Below are 21,990 nucleotides of genomic sequence, written 5' to 3' on the forward strand. Positions count from 1 at the left end.
ATATATATATATATATAAATATATATATATATTTATATATATATATATAATTATAAATATATATATATTTATAAAAATTAAATATATATATATTTATAATTTTTCGCTCTATAATATGATTTTTCTTTGTATTTGTATACCTACACTACGTATATAGTGATATAGTGAATAAAATGAGCCTTTTTATTGTTTTTCATCAAGAAAAACGATCATTCGTTAATTATAAACAAGTTATTTATTTATAAAAATGTTATATTTTATAAATATTACATTTAATTATATAAAAAATAAAAAATCAGACCCCAAACAATATTTCTATATGTGGCCAATTTTATATGGACTTTTTTTCCCGGATATATATATCTATAATATATATATATATATATATATATATATATATATATATATAATTTGTTATAGAGTGAAACATTTTAATTAACAAAATAATCATTTCAAGCAATAGTTACCTGTATTTTAATTTTCGGCACACTACACTTTTTGCAACGTTTTTCCTAGACTGGGTCCGTGAGACCCGTAACTTTTTTTTCTATACACACTGCTCAGCAGCTGGGGCTGGACCGAGTCGGCTTGGGTGTCAGAGTGGTAGGGGGTATGCCAAAGTTTCCCCCCCCCCTAGCCCATACCCCCCATCCCTCTTAGTACAGAGTTACAGGTAAGAGAAAAAAGGTGCCGGGTCTGTCAGACCCAACCTAGGAACTGAGGGTTAAATATGTCTATATATGTTTTCTTTCTCTTATATCTTTATGTTAAACTTTTTTACATGGTTACACCTTATAAACATTGTAATAAAAACTTAATTTTAGTCTTTTTTCTCAAACTAATTTAAAGTCTGATTAGATTAAAGAAAATATTTAAGTATTTAACTGACATGTTGTCAAAGTTTCTGTTTTGAACACAGAAAATATATTGTTTATTTACTTGCGGGAAAAAATGCTCATAATTATAAATATATGTATAAATGTATTTATATATAAAATATATCAATTATGTGTTTTCTTTCTTTTGTATAATCTCTGTTCGTATATACAAGAAAAATAATAAAAAGAATATAATATAATTTTTTCATTATTTTTGAAGCATTTGAGAAAGTAAAAAAAAATGTCCATATATAATTTTATATGAATATATAATTTAAAATATTAGTAATTTTTCTTTTTTCACTTTTACTTTTTCTTTAAAAAATAGTGCAAAAATTATTCTTTTAATTATTTTTCAATTATTCTTAATATTTTTCGTGTATGGACAGAGATTATATAAAAATAAGAAAACATATAGAGATGTATCTTATATATTGATACATATTAATATTTGATTATACGAACTACTTTCTCGAGCGTTAATTGTTAATTTTCGAATAAAAAATCGGCTAAACTGTATTAAAAGTTACTAACAATAAGAATGTCATGTCTTGATAAAATATGAATATCAAAGTTATTGATAGGTTTATTAAAAAGTATGTAAACTAGGCTACTAACAATAAAAGGATATACTGAATCATTAGAAGATATGTAGACTAACAAGAAAAAATTAATAACTTACAGTAATTAGAAGGCCCATGCGATTTAAAGTGTAAATCATTTAGAATTTTATTTTGCAAAATATATCTCAAAATGAAGCTGATTCCATAAAGTGTTTACCTTCTTTATAAATATTTAACATTATTGCAAATACTTTAAAAAATTTGTTTGCGGAATTTTTCCAGATAACTTGGAGTCAGTATTACTTAATTCGACATTTTTAATTTATTTTGAACTTATGTAAATAGATGACTATTGTTTTACAGGCGTCATCTTATCATATCCTGTCAGGGTAGCCTTAATATCTTCCCCTTTGATGACCCATTGTGTTCATTTGCGATAGAGAGCAGTAAGTATCACGTTTAAAATATAACTTTTGACGATAAATAGTATAAAAGAATAATTATATTTTTTAAGCATGTAATGCATGAGAAAGTTAAATAAAATCTAAATTTCCTTTTTTTAGTATCTTATGAACAGACAGCGATTACGTACGTATGGAAAAACGACGAGGGTACGTTACGAACAAGTCCAAGCTTAACATCACTAAATGCATATCTCATTAAAAATCAGACAATCACATGTCCGATCAAAGTGAGCTGGAGAGGTGAGTAAAAATTGCTTCTGTTATCATTTCATTAGAAAAAGAATGTGCTATTTAAAATGATAAACGCAAATTTTTAAAAAATAATTTTTTTAATTTCGCTCTATGAAAATAATATTTTATAATATAATATTCTAATAATATAATGTTTTATTATATATTTATCTTTTTATAGATTATTAAATAGTAGATTATATAAAATTTTACTTTTTATGCCATTCTTTCATTTGTCTATAATCCGTTATTGCAAAAATTTTTTACATAAAAATGTTAGAATTTTATAGAAACGGTCAAAATATATATATATAATTGCGTTTTTATAGATTATACTTGCTCTTTCGACGATTCTATTCTAAAAATAAATTTATGTATTATATATATATAACAAATGCAATATGTCTGCATTTAAAGATCAAATCATGATTTGATGAATTATTGCGTTTTTCAAATCTTTTACTTGACATTTATGAGGAAACTTATCATTATCTCTATTAGCAATGCTTTGTCATTGGACCAATTAATTCAACACACACAAATATTACAAAAAGTATTTTTAAAACTTTATTCATTTTATTTTGTCTTCTTTCTAAATTTATAAATTATATAGATATAGATTTTATTAAAAATCAATATCTAGTATTGTATAGTGTAAAATTTAATTTTTTAAATTTCTGAATTGTTAATCATTTAAATATAATAATCTTAATCAATCTTTTGACAGCTAACTAAATTTTAAAAAAGAAAAAAGTCCATAAACCCCAATTCCGGCTTCCTTCGAATTTTATTATGTATAAATTATCAGAAATACTATTTTTTAATACATAAAACACTGTTTTCAAGTGCTAAACCGACATGTTTAATATTATCGTTCCTGTTTAAACCGTTTCCTGTTTAAACATAGAAATTCGTATTTGTGATTATTTTGTAATACTAAATAACTCACCTGAATATCGTACATACAATAAAAAAAAATAAAATATCGGATATACCTTCAGCTATTACCAAGAAGGTTTATCATACTTTTATTTAACTTTTTCCTATTACAATATATACTTACTTAATTCCTATGAAAAAATCTCATAGGAGCATATGGATCCTCATCTTTCCACCTTCTCCCTCTCCCTCCACCGCCAAATTTCCACCCCGTACTCAACCACCAACCAAACCAACTAATCAAATAACCACAATCTCCTTACCCAACCTCCCTTAAACCTCCTCTTCCCTAGTCCCCATACCGCCCCCATTACCGCTGCCCCCCTTTTGACCCTCTCTCTTACATGCGCTTCCTGCCCTCTATTCTTTTGGAGCGTGTATCCCAAATATGTGAGTGTCTTTATCTTCTGTACCACCCTCCCCTTTCATCGCCAGCTGACCTTTTTTTCCCTCCCTTCTCCTCTCCTAAACCTCATCAGTTTCGACTTCTCCACGTTAAGTTCCAGTCCCTTTTTATCCAAATATCTTTTCACTCTCTCCATCATACTTCTTATCCCTCCCTCTTCTTCTGCCATTAAGGCTATATCGTCTGCGTATGCCAACGAGTAGACCTTTTTCCCCTTTAATCTTACACCCTCTCATCTACCCTTCTTCAGCTCCTCCTCTAAATCCGCGATCAAAATATTAAATAAATACGGGCTCAGGGGGCATCCCTGTCTTACTCCCCTTCCCGTCCAAAAGCTCGACCCTAATACCTCTCCTACTCTTACTCTGTTCCTCGTTTCCCTTATTATGTCCTCACATCTAACCACCAGCCCCTCTCTAACCTTCCTTTCCCTCAATGCCTTAATTACTAGGCTTCTATTCACCGAATCGAATGCAGCTCTTAGGTCAATAAAGAACGCTACCATATTTCCTCCCGTCTTGCTTGTTTGCTTATTTATCAAGTAATTCAACGCATAGATGTTGTCCATCGTTCCTACCCCCTTCTGAACCCCGCTTGGTTCTGTGGCATCATCCCTTTCCTCTCTACCTCCTCTCTCAGCCAGTGTCGACGCGTATATTTTTATACAGTGTCGGTGTTAGCGTTACCCCTCTATAATTTGTTACTTTGCTCCCGTCCCCCTTCTTCAATTATTCCCTCACTCCACTTCTTTATCCACTCCTCCCCCCTCCATATCCTGTTACAAGTTCTCCATACCCAATCTAATATCCCCTCCCTCCATACTTCCATGCCTCCATTGGTATCCACTCCCGCTGCTTTCTTATCTTTCATCCTCCTTATTACCTCCTTTATCTCATTGATTGTTATACCTTCCTCCACCATCCTCGCTCCTACTTTCCCATTTCCCCCTCACAACCCTTTTGTCTACCCCTCCTAAAAGCACTCTAATATTCCCTCATTTATGCCTTTCCATTTCCTTCTCTCCTTCCTCACCACTTCCCACACCTGACTCTCCTTTTTTATCTGCCGTATTTCCCTCTCCCACCTCATTTTTTTCCCTCTTGTTCCTTTCTATCAATTTCTTATATCTTCCCTTCTCCTCCCTATAAGCCTTGCCTTCCCCCTCTCCTCTTTTCTATTTTCTTAATTCCCGTCTCACCTTCTTTTTGCCCTCCTCACATACTTCATCCCATCAGCCTCTGCTCCTCTCCTCCCTCCCTGACGACTTACCGCCCCTCCTCCAAAACCCTTTACCTTCCTTCTCATCACCTCCCATTTCTCCTCCACACTCTTATCTCCTACTGATATCTTCCTTAAAGCCTCTTTAAATTCCTTCCTTCTCTCCTCCAACCACACCCATTTTCCTTTTCTATTACCCCCCCTCTCTCGCCTAGTTCTTGCTCCTCTCTAATACTCACTACTATGAAGTGGTGATCCGAGTCCACCCTCTCTTCTACCTCCAACTTTTCTATCTTATCTTTCACTTACCCCATCACGTAATCTATCACTGACTCCTCCCTTGCGCCCGTAAAAGTCCACTCCCTTTTCTCATCTTCTTCAACCCCTCCATTGAATATCTCCCAATCTAACTCCTCTATCCTTTCTAACAATACTCTCCCCTCCTTATTTATCTTCTTGTCTTTTGACCTTCTGGTTCTTCCTTCTCTCTCCCAACCTTCTTCCACTATACCCCCTCCCTCTTCCCCCGTCCTAGCATTAAAATCTTCCCCTATCATCGTTTTAATATCTCCTCGCCTTCCTCCATCCATCCTCTCAAAAACTCTAATTTCGCTTACATGTCTCCGTTTACATATATTCCCACCAACCTCCATCTTTCACTCTCCTACATCACCTCCACCCCAACTATCCCATCCATATCTTCCAACCACCTCCTCACTTCAATCCCTTTCCTAATTCCCACCAACATACCTCCCTTCGTTCTCCCTCTCCCGCTATCTCTCCTTTCCAGGTAGCACATGTTTGTTTTATAAACGTTTTGTAAACGTATCCAATATTTTTTAATCGTCAAGCACCAATAAGAAACGTTTATGTGCTACTTGGGTTGCCAACTGTACCTCCCACCTATAATTTTTCGGCAACGAACCCCTTATTTTTTCCTATCCCTTCTCATCTATCCATGTTTCACAAAAGAACATAACATCCCATTTCCTTTTCTCCCTCCAGAAGTCCTTCCCCTTATTTCTTATACCCGCCACATTTCAAAAAACTACCCTGTACTCCCTCTTAATCTTCCCCTGCGACCCTCCCTTATCTTTCACCTCCTTATTTCCCCCCATCCATATCTGCCTCTCTCCTTTCTACCATTTGCCTTTTAACCTCTAACATATCTCTGTCTTTCCTATCTCCTCCTCTCTAGCCGCCCCAACACCCCTTCCTCCTCTCTGATCTTTTTGTCACTTTCTCTATCCTTTACCTTCCCTTCTCTGTGTACTAAAACTTGTTTCCCTTCGTCCCAAAACCACCATTTTCCGTTAATTACAATTCTATCTTTCCCTACCCATACTTTATTTCCTCTAAGCTCCTTCTCCCTTGCTACTTCTTGCAATAACCACCTCGACTTTCTTCCCCCCCCCTCCACGTCAGATTCTCTGTGAGCCAAACTTTTCCGCCTCTAAGCTTATCCTTCCTTTCCAAAACTCTGCTCTTCTCCTCATTTCCTAGTTTCACCACTACCATCTCCCCCCATTCCTCTCTATTAGTCCTAATCCTCCTCACTTCTTCTATTCCAACTTTCACTTCTATCTCATCAGTCTTTCCACCCCTTTCTCTTTTTTCCCTTCTCTACCTTCAACTCTTTCACCACTATATTTCTTCTTCTCTCCTCCCTTTCTCTCCTTTCCATCCTTCTCTCCATCTCCCTCATTCTCTCTTCCATCAATGTTATCGCCCCCTTCTTTCTCTCCAATAAGCCTACATTCTTTCTTAATTCCAAATCCTTGATCTTCTCCTCTAACTTATCCATGCCTTCCCCGCTCCCCTCTCTTTCCCTATTTTTTACTTTTTTCTCTATTGCTTTCATTCTCTTCAACAACTTTTCCCTCTCCGCCTTCCATAATTCCTCCCTCCTTTTCATTTTCTCCATCTTCCTTCTTATGCCCTCCATACCTTCTTCTAGTCTGCTCCATGCCCCCCTCGACTCTAACATCATTGCGCAGCATAACCTCTAGCCTGCTTTCCTCCTCTCCCTCTCCCTTTCCCGCCTTGATTGGAGATCTCTGCGTTATTTGGCTTTTCTTAAATATTGTATCATTTTCATTGGCATTTTCCCCCTTGCTCGCCCCCCCCCCTCCATAATCTCTCTCTTCTTTTTTACCATATCCTCCAGCACCCCCATATCCAAACTCCCGCTTCTCCCTCTATTCATTTTTCCCAACATCCTCTTCTTCCCCATACTCATCTTCCCTTCCATATTTTCTTGCCCGAATCTCTTTTTTCCTCCTATTGCTGTCAACGCTCCTCACCGCATGCTCATCCACTTAAGCTTATCAGCTAATACTTACCCGTTTCCTCTTTCACACCGCTACCAGCTATCGCCACCTCTCACACCGTGCCGTTGTCTACCTACTATGTGTTCACAGACCCACTCTCTAACCTTTCTTTTAACCACTTACTTGTATACTGCTTTCCCACCATAACCTTCCACCCTTCTTCCCTCGCCACTCTCACTCAGCCTCAGTCTCGCCTGCTCTTTCTCATTCTTTACTCAATCACTCCTTCACTCTTTTAATCACACCTGAAACCTCTCAAAATCCACACACCGCAACCGTTACGCTACACGCCTGAAACGAAAGTCCCATCAAAACATATGTATAAACATCATAAAATCGAGGAAACATAATATGTCTATTTTTTCTCTTCCTTCTCTGTTAGTTCTAAAAATTTTAAACAAAAAATACTAAAAATATATTTCCAACTACTCTCGAGTACCTAATTACTTATCTAAAGTTTGTAATTAAAATAATAGATAATGGAAAACGGAGAGGAAGAGAAGAGAAAAAAAAATGCATTTCCGATTCTTAGAGCCTCTAATCCAACTATAATCTTACAATTAGTATATCGATACACGTGTTAAATATTATACTAGCCAATCATAGCCATTCTTTAAAGGAATTATAGTCATTCCTTTAAAGAGTGGCTATGATTGGTCAGTAGTACGCGTATTAAAGTATGTCGGGAAACTAGGCCAGCACATAATCTCCTAAGATATCAAAATCGAATTTACATTTTTTTGCATCTTATAAATTCAGTGCGATGAAAAGCAATCATTTTTTACAATTTTGTGACCAGATATGTGTATATTATCTATCTAATATTTTACTGTCATCATCAATTTTGTGCATAAAAATGATTTTTTATTATAATGTGTTCATGATTTTCCAATATAATATCCACAATTTTCAGGCAAATTCTGTCATACTACACAAAATTTCTACAAATATGAATTTCTATGTTTAAACAGGTAACGATTACATTGAACATATCCAGGCTGAAAACAGCTGAATTAGTGTCTGACTTAAGAAATAGTTTCTGATAATTTGCAATCTAGAGGAGATTGAAATCGGGACTTATAAACCTTTCTCTTTTAATTTTAGTTTTATTTTCATTAATGTCTTATTATTTAATTTAATGTATTTTTCGGAAAATGATTAATGTTGTTGATGATTTATAAAGTATCCTTTATTCATAACAAAATGAAAACTGCATGCATGGCTGTTAGCTTAACAACAAAAACTATTAGCATATATAGTTCTTGTTCTTTTTACCTTGCTTTATAAAACGCTTAATTTACTAATGCTTTTAAATGCGTAACTGATTTTTCAATATCACATTTTTTATGTTTTTATTTTTTTTATTAATAATAAGTAGACAAAAGCATTTTTTTTAACATCCAGATTTTTTTGCGCAAGATTTGCTCTCTCGATTTTTTATGAATAATCATAAATTTTTTAATTAAGTTAACAGATATATATTAAATATATATGTACAGAATATATACATGGCGTGTATAAAAAGTTTTGAACTGATTTTTCGTACTAGTACTACTATTTCTTGGACTATTATAAAACTCACAATCAGTAGCATAGATCTTCCTCTACATATACAAATTTCTAACAATTACCTCTCTGTTATAGACTAAAACAGTAGTCTTATGATATGTTGTTCGTTGTCTATGTCACAATATTTAAAAATGAAGAAACTACTACTACAATTAAGTTTTGTATTGAACTCGAAACAAGTGATACAAATTGCGTTCAGTGATGAAGTTATGAATTGTACTACTAAGTTGCACTGTATTTGAATAGTATTGTATGGTTTTGTGATGATTGTAAATTGTTAGAAGACGCAAAAATGATAAGACGAAAAGATTCGTGATTGTCGCGAAATTATGCAAACTATTCGAATAGTAGTTCGTAGTACAATTTATTTATCACCGAACATAACTTGCATAATCGTAAATATTTCTGTCTGCACTTTTTCCGAGTTTAATACAAAACTTAATTGTAACATGGTGTTCTATATTCTAAAATCATGATATCAACATGAAAACATAACAAAATCACACGATTCATTTTGCTATATAGATATAAGGTTAATTGTTTGAAATTTGTTTATTGCAGAGGATGATGTTCTATCGAGTTTAGTTTAATAGTTCGAAAAATAGCGCTGTTAATATGTCCGAAAAGTCGGTTCAGAAACTTTTTGTATACACTATGTATATGTATAAAATGCGGTATAAAATGAGTCATATAATATATAATTGCTACTTTTATTTAAAAAAACACTTGTTTTAAATTATTTAATTTTTAAATAGTTTACCGATTTGAAACTTTCCTTGGAAAGAGAAACTTTTTTCTTTATATATTTTTTATATAAGATGGTAAATTGTTCTTCTTTGTCATAAGTATATATGTGTAAGATTATGTACAAAATAATATAGTAGCATATACATATGTATATACATAGAATATGTGACATAGCAATGATCTATTGTTTCTTTTCCCATTTGTTAGTTAACATCGTAGTATTTGTGTTCTGGCGAGTGTACAAAAATAGATTTCTTAGATTGTCTTAGAAGATGCATATTGGCAACCTTGGATCCTGTCTCGCTTTTCAACTAAACCCGCCGTGGTTTGTTTTTAGGGTGATCTTTTTTTCTTGTAATGATTATTATCGCGTTTTTGCAGGATGTTTTCTCTTTGCCTTCTCGCACTTATAATCGATCTGTTTATCACTGCGGTGTTGACAGCTATCGCGCGCGTGCGAACAAATTTGAAGAAATTACGAAGCTCATTGCACGTCATTTTGCTGCCGTGCGATAAAAATAGAATTGCATTTAATTGTAATATTATAAACTTTTATTCGGTGGCTTTTGCTAATCTAGAAATTAGGATTTATGTATGTAAAATTTGCTAGAAAGCAATAATTTTAGATTGCTTCTTGGTTGTTTTTCTAGCGGCGAGATACTTTTAACTTTGAAGCATTAAACTGTATAGAAGCATTGAACATATCGCGGCGCTATATGTATATATATGTACACAATATATATATATATATATATATATATATATATATAAATGGTTTAAATGAGTGACAAGTGATAGAAGTCTATCTAAACTCGATTTTAAAGTATTTGATAGATTTAATGTATAAACAATACGATTTATCATCAATCAGCATAACTGATTCGTCTGTTTTCAAATTCAATTACAGTGCATAATTAAATCATTTCTATGTATATTTATAAACTTTATATTGCTAGTAAAAGTGAACACAAAAATACTTATTTCTCAAACACAACTTGTACCACTTGGCATCTGAGCCACGTATATACCTATTATGGAATATATGTACCTATAAAAAGAATGCTCGCACTCTATTAACAATTTATGAGCATTATCATATATTGTATTGCAAATTTTTAATTATATTAAGAATAAATAGTATCTTTATAAATAAACATAAATGAAAAATATAAATTAATTTATCATAAATAATTTAATCTACTGTCTAAAAAAGTCTTGATTGATTAATATTCAATATCTTGCCCTAAATAACTCAACCATGGCGGAAAGCGAGTTATGCTTGCTCTACTAATCAAAATAACAATAAAACGCAATTGTTTGTAGGATTAATTTATTTATAAGACAAATTGAACATCAACAGCTTATACTATAAGAAAATATAAATATAAAATAAAAATATAATTATGTATAAATAGACAAAATTTGTGTTTGCGCGATTTAATAAGAATGGAGAACAAATCGATCTTAAAATACAGAATTATCTGATTTTTTTAATTAATTATTTTTTCAAACTTTAACAAATTTTGTGTTATAAAATCGCAACGTAATTGCAACTTCTTTTTATCTTAATTTAAACTATATTACACACACATATTTCTTCTAAATTAATGTTTAGTTCTCTTTGTAATGCTTTATTCTCTTATATATACAGGATGTCTTATTTTAATTTTTCCAGACAATTATCTCGAAAAATATGGAAAATACGAAAAAATGTTTCAGACAAAAGTTGTATGGTTTTGAAGGGGATATAAGATGGTGACACTGATTTAATCTTGAATAATTGTTTAAAGGTCGCACAAAGATTATCCTTAATTTCTTAAACGGAATCTCCCATTTTTCATTGCATTTTCTTATAGCTTACCTCGAGAACTTTCTAAAATATTACAATAAAATATTATTTCATTAAATACTTTTCGAATTATAAGGCTTGAAATTAACAGTACTACCGGTATTAGCATTACTCGAAGTGTACAACACGGAAGTTGTTTACTAAGGAAAACCATTGACGCTTTCAAAAAAAGATTATATTTACGTATCGTTCAGGATGATGGTACTTTTGAACAGTTGTTACAAAAAAACACACGAACAAAAAGCATACACTTGTGCATGCACGCGCATGCACATACACTCACACAAAAGAGGTATAAATCCGACCGGATAACCTCCGCGTGGTATACTTTGAAAAACAGAAGCGGTGACTTGTCTTCTTTGAAACCATACAACTTTTGTCTCAAATTTTTTCATATTTCCCATATTTCTCGAGATATTTGCCTGGGTAAATAAAAATGAAACACCTTTATATATATACATGTATTATTATTATTATTATTATCCATTATAAAAATTATTACAGAAAAATTATTACAGAAAAAAATGACGATTTGAAATAAAGCGTAAATTGTAAAATCTATTTTGAGCGAGAAGCGTAAGCTCTTACAATTACTGAATAAAATAGAGATATTATATTAGATATAAATCAAATATACTTCTTAACTTTGTGAAAATTTATCTCTTTTTGAAAGAAACCACAAAAGTAGTAGACAAATGCGGAAAAAATAGAAAAAGATAGGAAAGAAAGATCGTGGGGTATTCTGTTGCAGCTGACGGACAAATTATGGTCGATGAGGACGAGTTGGATGATTTTGGAAAATTTAAGTGTTCGCTATGCCAGCGCAGGTTTGAAGAGCAAGGTAAAAATCACATCTATCTCTTTGACAAGTGTAATACGTATGTACAATGAAGAAGTATTATATAATGAGAGGGAGAGAGAGACAGGACCAAGCTTACCAAAATTCGTGATGCCAAGACATCTTAAGTAGATGATCTATGCTGCTTTCTATATAGTATATCAATTTGCGGTAGTGCTATAAAATTGCCGCTCAGAAAACTGTAGACATTGGACACCATACAAGTGTTGCCAAATTTATAGTTAGACCGTACAAATACTAAAACAATAATTTACTGCCTGATACGTATTATACTTTAATTGTATATTTCATTACAAGTCTTTAGAAAAGGAATACTAGAAGAATATATTTTTATATATACAACTATATACCAATATGTTTATATACAATATATATGTACATTAAATGTTTTACAATAGAAAAATATTGTAAATATTAACATTAACGGTCCAAGCTCCAATGACCTTGACCTTGGCATATGTTGTCATGACACTGACTTGTGAGTAACATCTAAAAAGTTTTTACCGTCGGTCGTTGTTTATTAAAAAGTTATAAACAAAAAAAGTTTTATAAATACTAAATAATTTTCTCACGTCATGTATATTTAACAAAACGTACTTTTAATGGATCTATTTATTTAAATGTGATACATTGAATGTGTAGGCGGGGGAGGAGGGGCTCTCGCCTTCTGTTTGCACCCCCACCGCAAAAAAATTAACCCAACCCAACCTAAACTGTATCTAGGTTTGAAATAGATTTTGCTTCGTAACGCAGGTTAGGTTAGGTTAGTTTTTTTGGGACAGAGATGCAGGGGGGAGACGGAATTCCTCCCCTGCCCACGCATTTAATGAATTATATTTGAATAAATAGATCCATTAAACATACGCTTCATTATTATGTGTGAGATGTAAAAATTCATGTAGTAGAATCTTCGATTTACTTTCTAACACTGAAATTTATAACTAGTCACATTGACGAAGTTAAAATGACTAAAAATCAATCAATGTGTTTATACTTTAACATGAATTATCACTTTAAAATGATTTGAAATTATATTCGGCTCCAATATTTACAAACATGATAAGTTATATTCGGCGATGTGCGCCCATGCGCGGATGTTGATGCGTAAAGAAACTGCGTAAAGAAATTAATTCTTTTCACGAAAGAATTTTTAATTAATACCCAGAGCACATATTTTCTAGATTCTCATTTTTGAGACCCCTAAAAAACCCGCTCTATAATCCCCCAAAGAGATGTAGACGAGAAAAAATTATCACTTTATATTAACAAGGACACATAAATAAACAGATTCGAGAGTGTAGAAATTATAAAGGCTGACAGAACTGTGTGGAAATTTTGATGTAAAATCTTAATTCAATTTATATCCGAAAAACAGTGAGAAACATTTTTTCTTTCTTAATTTTTACCTGGAAAAAAAATAATCATTTTCCCATATTCTGTTGGATCATTATAGAGTTCTATATGGATTTTCAGTATATGTAATATGCGAGAGATACGTATAATAATTGAAACTTCTTTTGTATACAATATATACTTCTTTTGTAACTTTTTAATAAACAACGACCGACGATTAATGCCTTTTAGATGTTACTCAGGGTCATGTCCTTGACAACATATGTCAAGGTGAAGGTCTTTGAGGCTTGATCTGTTAATGTCAATATTTACCAAAAATATATTTTTTTAGTATTGTTTTTCCAAATACTTCTAATGAAATATATATATATATATACATATAATTTAAAAAATAATACATATCGGACAGTAAATTATTGCTTTAATATTCGTTAGGATATATATATACAAATAAAATATTTTTTCATTAAATACTTTTACTCGAGTTATAAGGCTTCAAAGTTGCAGTATTTTGACATAAAAATTACGAGATACCTCGTAAAATATTCATTTTTCGATTAACTTACCTTAATACTTTTATGTACAGAATAATGAGACGAATCAATTCGTTCAAAGAAAACGCATAGTTAAAGTAAAAATGTGTAACTGCTAGTTGCAAATTCAGATTTTTTCTTAATTATCATTAAGAAAAAATCTGAATTTGCAACTAGCAGTTACACATTTTTACTTTAACATAATTATGTGTTTCAATTACGCCAATTGATTTGTTTCATTATTCTGTGCATAAAAGTATTAGGGTAAGATAATCGAAAAATGAATATTTTACGAAATATATTGTATTTTATGTCAAAATATTGCAAATTTGAAGTTTTATAACTCGAAAAGTATTTAATGAAAAAATATGTTACTATAGTTTTTCGGAAAGCTCTCGAGATAAGCTACAAGAATATGTAATAAAAAATAGAGGTTTTCATTTAAAAAAATATTAATGACGTTGATCTGAGTTTAACAAGGTCACTCAGGGTCAAGTTTACATTTCCATCATGTGTCTCCCTTCAAACCATGTAGCTTTTGTCTGAAATATTTTTCAATAAAATCATCGATTCGCAAGATAATCGACCATATCACTTAAAATGAAACACTATATATATAGGGTGGACCATTTTAATCCATCCAGTCGAATATCTCAAAAACCAAGCCCGGGAGAGAAAAATGTTTTGGATAAAAGTTGTATGGTTTCGAGGGGGCCATAAGATGGTACCATTGGTTTGACCTTGAAAAGTCATTTGAAGGTCACGTGAAGATCACTTCAAGTGACCTTCAAACGATTTTTCAAGGTCAAACCAATGGTACCATCTTATGGCCCCCTCGAAACCATACAACTTTTGTCTGAAATATTTTTGTTTCCCGGGCTTGGTTTTCGAGATATTCGACTGGATGGATTGAAATGGTCCACCCTGTATATATATATATATATATATATATATATATATATATACATACAGGGTAATTCAAAACAACCTGATGTTTTCAAAATGACATATTCTTGAGTGAATTTTAAGACGATTTTTTTTACAAAATTTTATCTAAAGCTTAGTTTCTGCGTTACAGTCAGATTCAACAGGTATCAGACTAATAGTCTTCTTACGGTGAATAATATTACATAATATCATATATAGAATGCAATAATAATTCAATAAACTTTAAACGATTGTGTAATAATAATTATTACTATTGTGTAATATATTAGCCGTCTAGAGGTTAGGTTAGGTCATTTGTTTATGTCATTGTTGTATGACGCGTTGCAGCGTCTCTGCTTGTCCGTTGTACTCGACTCGTAAATAGCTGACTATTTTCAATTATAACTCAGAAATGAAGCTTTAGACAAAATTTTGTAAAAGGAAAAATTGTCTCAGAATTGCCTCAAGAATATGTCATTTTAAGGACATCAGGTTGTTTTGAACCACCCTTATATATTTTAACATATATATTTAATAGGTATATATTTCAGGGTGTCCGGTAATTGGTGAAAAACCCGTTAATGGCAGATTCTTGAGATTATTTGAAGACGATTTTCCCTCAGCGAAAATGTCGAAGCATCAATAATTTCCGAGTTGTAAGCGATTGAAAAAAAGACGCTTTTCGCAAATTAAACTTTTTGAAGTTAAAAAATTACCAAAACTACATTCTTTCGTTAATTTCAGATAGAGTATACTCTAATAGAATTTTAATTTAAGGCTTAATTACAAAGATATATAATGATAAAAATTGAAAACTTGCAAAAAATGATGACGTCTCTCGATATTTTCGTTGAGGAAAAATCGACTCCAAATGATCTCAAGAATCTGCCATTAACAAGTTTTTCACCAATTACCGGACATCCTGTATATGTATATATACAATATACAGGGTGTCCCATTTTAATTCCTTCAGTGAAATATCTCGAAAAGTAAGCGTCGTCGGAAAAAAAGTTTCCAACAAAAGTTGTAGGGGTTCGAGGGGACCATAAAATGGTACCATTGGTTTGACCTTGAATTTTCATTTGAAGGTCATGTGAAGGTCACGTCGATTTTTTTAAATGGAACACCCTATATATTATTGCATATTCTTCTAGCTTATCTCGAGAGCTTTGCAAAATATTATAATCAAATATTTTATCGTAAAGTACTTTTCGAGTTATAAGGCTTCAAAGTTGCAATTTTTGACATAAAATGCAAGATATTTCGTAAAATATTCATTTTTCGATTATCTTACCCTAATACTTTTATGCACAGAATAAAGAGACGAATCAAGTGGTGTAATTAAAACACATAGTTATCTTTAAGAAAAAATCGGAATTTGCAACTAGCAGTTACACATTTTTACTTTAACATAACTATGTGTTTTAATTACGCCAATTGATTCGTCTCATTATTCTGTGCATAAATGTATTAGGATAAGATAATCGAAAAATGAATATTTTACGAGATATCTTGCATTTTATGTCAAAATATTGCAACTTTGAAATCTTATAACTCGAAAAGTACTTCACGATAAAACATTTGATTATAGTGTGTTGGAAAGCTCTCGAGATAAGCTACAAGAGTATGCAATAATATATAGGGTGTTCCATTTTAAAAAATCGACGTGACCTTCACATGACCTTCAAATGAAAATTCAAGATCAAACCAATAGTACCATCTTATAGCCCCCTCGAAACCCTACAACTTTTGTTCAAAATTTTTTTCCGGCAACGCTTATTTTTCGAGATATTTCACTGGAGGAGTTAAAATGAGACACCTTATATATATATATATATATATATATATATATATATATATATATATATATACATATATATTTAAATAGTAAAATTTTTATTAAATTTTAATCATTTAATTAATTCATTTAATTTTATTACGTAATATATCGCGCTTGCGTGCGTGCGTGCGTGCGTGCGTGCGTGCGTGCGTGCGTGCGTGCGTGCGTGCGTGCGTGCGTGCGTGCGTGCGTGCGTGCGTGCGTGCGTGCGTGCGTGCGTGCGTGCGTGCGTGCGTGCGTGCGTGCGTGCGTGCGTGCGTGCGTGCGTGCGTGCGTGCGTGCGTGCGTGCGTGCGTGCGTGCGTGCGTGCGTGCGTGCGTGCGTGCGTGCGTGCGTGCGTGCGTGCGTGCGTGCGTGCGTGCGTGCGTGCGTGCGTGCGTGCGTGCGTGCGTGCGTGCGTGCGTGCGTGCGTGCGTGCGTGCGTGCGTGCGTGCGTGCGTGCGTGCGTGCGTGCGTGCGTGCGTGCGTGCGTGCGTGCGTGCGTGCGTGCGTGCGTGCGTGCGTGCGTGCGTGCGTGCGTGCGTGCGTGCGTGCGTGCGTGCGTGCGTGCGTGCGTGCGTGCGTGCGTGCGTGCGTGCGTGCGTGCGTGCGTGCGTGCGTGCGTGCGTGCGTGCGTGCGTGCGTGCGTGCGTGCGTGCGTGCGTGCGTGCGTGCGTGCGTGCGTGCGTGCGTGCGTGCATGCATGCATGCATGCATGCATGCATGCATGCATGCATGCATGCATGCATGCATGCATGCGTGCGTGCGTGCATGCGTGCATGCGTGCGTGCGTGCGTGCGTGCGTGCGTGCGTGTGTGTGTGTGTGTGTGTGTGTGTGTGTGTGTGTGTGTGTGTGTGTGTGTGTGTGTACTACGACTTAATAAATTTAAATCGTAATTTTATAGAATTACTATCATTATGTTAAAATTATTATTACTGATGAGAATTTATCAATTTATAGTGTTTCATATTTTTTGAAGTTATAATGAAGTAAAAATATTTAAAAAAGATCTTGATAATTATTTAGAATAAGGGACCACCTCCCGATGTCAATAACCTCGACATATATTATCAAGCTGATGACCCTGAGTAAAGTTCTGAAGGTTTTAGTCGTTGTTTATTAAAAAGTTATTAACAAAAAATGTATAATATATAATTTTTGGAGACTGTGTGTCCATGCTTTCGTATTATATTGTTATATTGTATCGCTGAGAATAGTAAGTCGTTTTTGTTTATCTTTTTTACTGATACTTCTATGTTCGTGCACATATACACACACACACACACACACGTGCGCGCATTCGTGCAAATTTCTTACTTTCTTGATATATATTTTAAATATTTTGATAATACACACACACACACGGGGAGGTGCAAGAGCGGCCTGCGTCCCTCCCCCGCACCCATGTATGTACGTTGCAAGATAAAAGAAAGTTTACATGGGTTTGCAACTTTCCACGCGAAGCGAGGTGGACGAGGTGGGTGCGGGAGGGGGGCCGAAGACCGCCCTTCCCGTGTGTGGGTGTGTGTGTATGTATGTTGTGAAAATATTGAAAAAATATATATCATTAAAAAAATTAATATCAAGTGGTTTATTCAACAAAAAATCGCATGTTAAATAAATAAATTCGCAGTAATACGTTGAACTTTGACAACATTTGTTCTAAAATAATACTGTCTTTAACTTAATTTTTGTGTGGATGCCCCGCTTTAAATCGTCATAACTTTTCATTTTAAGTCGAAAGAAAACCCTATGCAAATGTAGAGCGAAATCGCTTAATTAAGGTGACAACCTTAATCTAGAAATTTACTGATTAAGGTGACAACCTTAATCTAGAAATTTACTGATTTTGCTTCGTAACACAAGTTGGGTTGGGTTAGCTTGCGGCGGGGTGGGGGTGCAGGGGCTCCGCCCCTTCCCCGCCCACGCATTCATTGTAAAGTCATCATACATTGTTAAATGTTACTTCACTTCTGACAAGAACGAAAAATTACATCTCATTTTTTAAACCTTTTTTGTTAATAATTTTTTAATAAACAACGAGCGCCGGCTAAAACCTTTAGAACCTTACTCAGGGTCATGAGCTTAATAATATATGTCAAGGTCATTGACATCGGGAGGTGATCCCTTATTCTAAATAATTACCAAGATCTTTTTATTTTAAGGTAAATGCTAAAAGATATATCTCTAAATAAAATTATTTGTAAATTGTATAAAATTATGAAAGTTCTATGGGTGAGGAAATATGTGCAATTTATATAAATTCTTGAATAATTAAACATAAGATACGATAAATTATAAGATACGGTTAGAGTAGTTTTTATGAATAAATTTTTTTCTTCGCTGTATAAGCTTTGCTTTTGATATATTTATATTTTTATTTGCACAATATTTACGCATTTAATTTTTTATTTCTGTTACTAGATATTTGCCATATAAAGATTTCGCTTGAAATTAATTCTCCAAATAAACTTGAATAAAACCATAGTTTCAAAATGTTTAATAAAAAATATATAAATGATATTGGTTAAATGCTGTTTACACGAATTGTTTGCGTCTTAATTAATAAATTAATAATTTGTTTTTTTTCAATATTCGAAAAATATGAAAAATAAGCAAGAAGATATATTTATTAGTTATTGTAGGAGAAATTGACTTATCATAGTTTGATATTCCTTAATGATAAATGTCTGTTAATTTTTTTACAGATCCGTTTTTATGCCAATAGTTATTACTTTGCTCAAGTGCTTGAAATGCTTTTGTAATGTAAATATGATGTTTAATAGCTACAAATTGATAAGATGTGTTATACATATATACGCTGTTTCTTATCTTTATATACATAAAACGCTTCAAAACAAATTTGTAGCTTTTAAAGTGGCAAAAATGCAGCATTACTTTACATTTTTAATTATCCTAATATATTTTATATTAAAGAAACAAATTTATTTTAATGGATACCTTTATTTTGATTACATATATTTTCGCAAAATATTTCTTTAAACTTTAGAATTATTATAACGTTTCTGATGATGTAAAGAAAATATATTTTTAATTCGCAAAATTCCATATTTAAGAATTTTTGAGATTAATGATAAATTATGAATCTGAAATAAAAATTACAAAATTTAAAATAAGGATTCAATATAGTTCATCAAATAGGTAACTTTTGCATATATATGTACATTAATTAACATTGAGGAGAGAAATTGCTGATTATAAATCTAAGAACAAAAGTATAAAATTCAAAATGACGGTTTCAATATAATCAAATAAATTATTTTTTACATATATACATCTGCATTCTTGATATTTGCAAGTTTTTCAAATCGCAATAATTAAAAAATAATAGCTCAAATTATAAATTCAAAATAATATATCCAGTATGTATGACGACAAAAACGGTATTTTGAAATTTGTAACACTTTCAATACCTTTTCTAAAATAAACCTTTCAAAAAAATTACATCTCACCGATCACTTTGATTTTTAATGTAGCAAATATAATCCTAAATTACATACATTTTAAATGTTATGGATTTTTCTGGTTTCTAAAATTTCAAATTTTTCTATTTTTTATACATAAAAAAAATATACTTTAATGTTGTGTAAGTAATTCTATGACCAACTTTAATAATTTTGACTTTGACATATAATGTTCAAAAATTTTAGTTACTTTTAGTGTTATAATTATATAATTTTACATGAGTTTGAAACATTTTATTCGAAACAAGGATTACACGATAAAAAGTAAATGTATAACTTACATAAGATAGATGTATTTTACTGTTTCATTATAAAGTACATGTGTGAACGTACTCTATCTCTCTTCTGAACTTTTACCTTGAAAAAATTTTAACCCAAATCTAATTTTTATTTAATAACAAAAAAGTTAGTTTAGGATAGATTAGATTTTTTTGCGGTGAGGTTGCAATATATACTTTGTAGAAAAATAAATAAATTTCAAGTTTTCCTTTGCGCTCAATAATAATGTATAATTGCATGTCAAAAACTATTTAAAAACTGCCAAAAATGAGTGAAATGTTGATGATACTGTAAGTTTAAATCGTATTAAAGATATAAAAAGGTAGCGTGCACAAATAAAAAAGTAAAGAGGCATGCATAATACACAATGCGAAAAATTAAATATAATCAAAAATAAAAATTCAATAAAATTTCGTTCTTTAAAAACTAGAATCTACAACATGATTCAAAATGCATTCAGAGCACTATCTAACTATACATGTAAAAATCAAAGTGATCAATGAAATGTGACTTTTTTAAAAGGTTTATTCTTTTTGGATCGCCATATTATGTCTATAATTTTGAAATTTTAATTTCAGATTCATAATCATAATTTTAAAACTTGGAGTTCCAAAAATCTGTAAATATTTGTTTGTACATTATTTAACAAAAGTCAAAATATTTCTATCTTTATCAAAATCTCAAAACATAATCTCTTGAATTCAATGTTATATATTTTGCGTCACATATTTTGTCTTATATAATAAGTTGTATTATTATTTCTTCTTTATAGATTAAATTTTAAATTAATCAATAATTATTGGCAAATTAGCAAATAAAAAAATAACTTTTAATACATGAACATTTACTTGAGTAATTATCCATTAATGATTCGCCTCTATATTTAATATCAAATTATAATCTTCTTTCTATTCTTCAAATTATGAACTTATGTATCGATCTTTGTGCTAACATGAAAATGAAATTGCGTGTACGTGATTTAGGTAATTATAGCTGCTTAAAAGTGGATCTGATCTTTACGCGAGATCGTTCTTTCTATTTTACCACGGTTTTCATCCCGGGCATTATTTTGGTAACCAGCTCTTTCATCACATTCTGGCTTGAATGGAATGCCGTGCCGGCGCGAGTGATGATCGGTGAGTCTATGCAGCATCATAATTGTCGAGAAACGAAAAAAATTATACCAATTTTGCATTCTAATTAAAATTTAATGAAAATTTTACTATTTAAACGATGTGTTGCTCTTTCTTTCTGAAGTTTGTATGTTTAAATTTTTTATTGCATCAGTGGAACAAAATATTAAATAATAAAACCAAACACTTTTCAGGCATTTGTACCAAAATTTTAATATAAAAACTCAGTTAAAATTTTATTTTTCGAATCTTTCCGATATTTAAAGTATTCTTATTTTAATCTAAAGATCATTAATTTTACCTGATTAAGCTTACATGAATCAAATATTAAATGTTTCGTAATTAAATCATATAAGTAATACGTAACTTTTGATACAGAGAAAATATTTTGAAAAATAAAATTCCAA

General features: G+C 32.1%; 1 protein-coding gene across 16 annotated transcripts in view; it reads left to right on the forward strand.

Moving 5' to 3' along the window:
* Positions 1 to 21,990, forward strand: part of LOC140668221 (glutamate-gated chloride channel-like) — a 185,448-nt gene that overhangs the window by 148,044 nt on the left and 15,414 nt on the right. For 12 of the 16 annotated variants that reach the window (XM_072897031.1, XM_072897033.1, XM_072897034.1 and 9 more), the window contains 4 exons: positions 1,805 to 1,887; positions 2,005 to 2,145; positions 11,946 to 12,035; positions 21,434 to 21,586. In XM_072897031.1, coding sequence (XP_072753132.1) covers positions 1,805 to 1,887; positions 2,005 to 2,145; positions 11,946 to 12,035; positions 21,434 to 21,586 — 467 coding nt within the window. The remainder of the gene's footprint in view (positions 1 to 1,804; positions 1,888 to 2,004; positions 2,146 to 11,945; positions 12,036 to 21,433; positions 21,587 to 21,990) is intronic. The other 4 variants (XM_072897037.1, XM_072897036.1, XM_072897044.1 and 1 more) reach the window with 1 other exon arrangement.

Source organism: Anoplolepis gracilipes, chromosome 7, assembly GCF_047496725.1.
Source record: "Anoplolepis gracilipes chromosome 7, ASM4749672v1, whole genome shotgun sequence".
Lineage (NCBI taxonomy): Eukaryota > Metazoa > Arthropoda > Insecta > Hymenoptera > Formicidae > Anoplolepis > Anoplolepis gracilipes.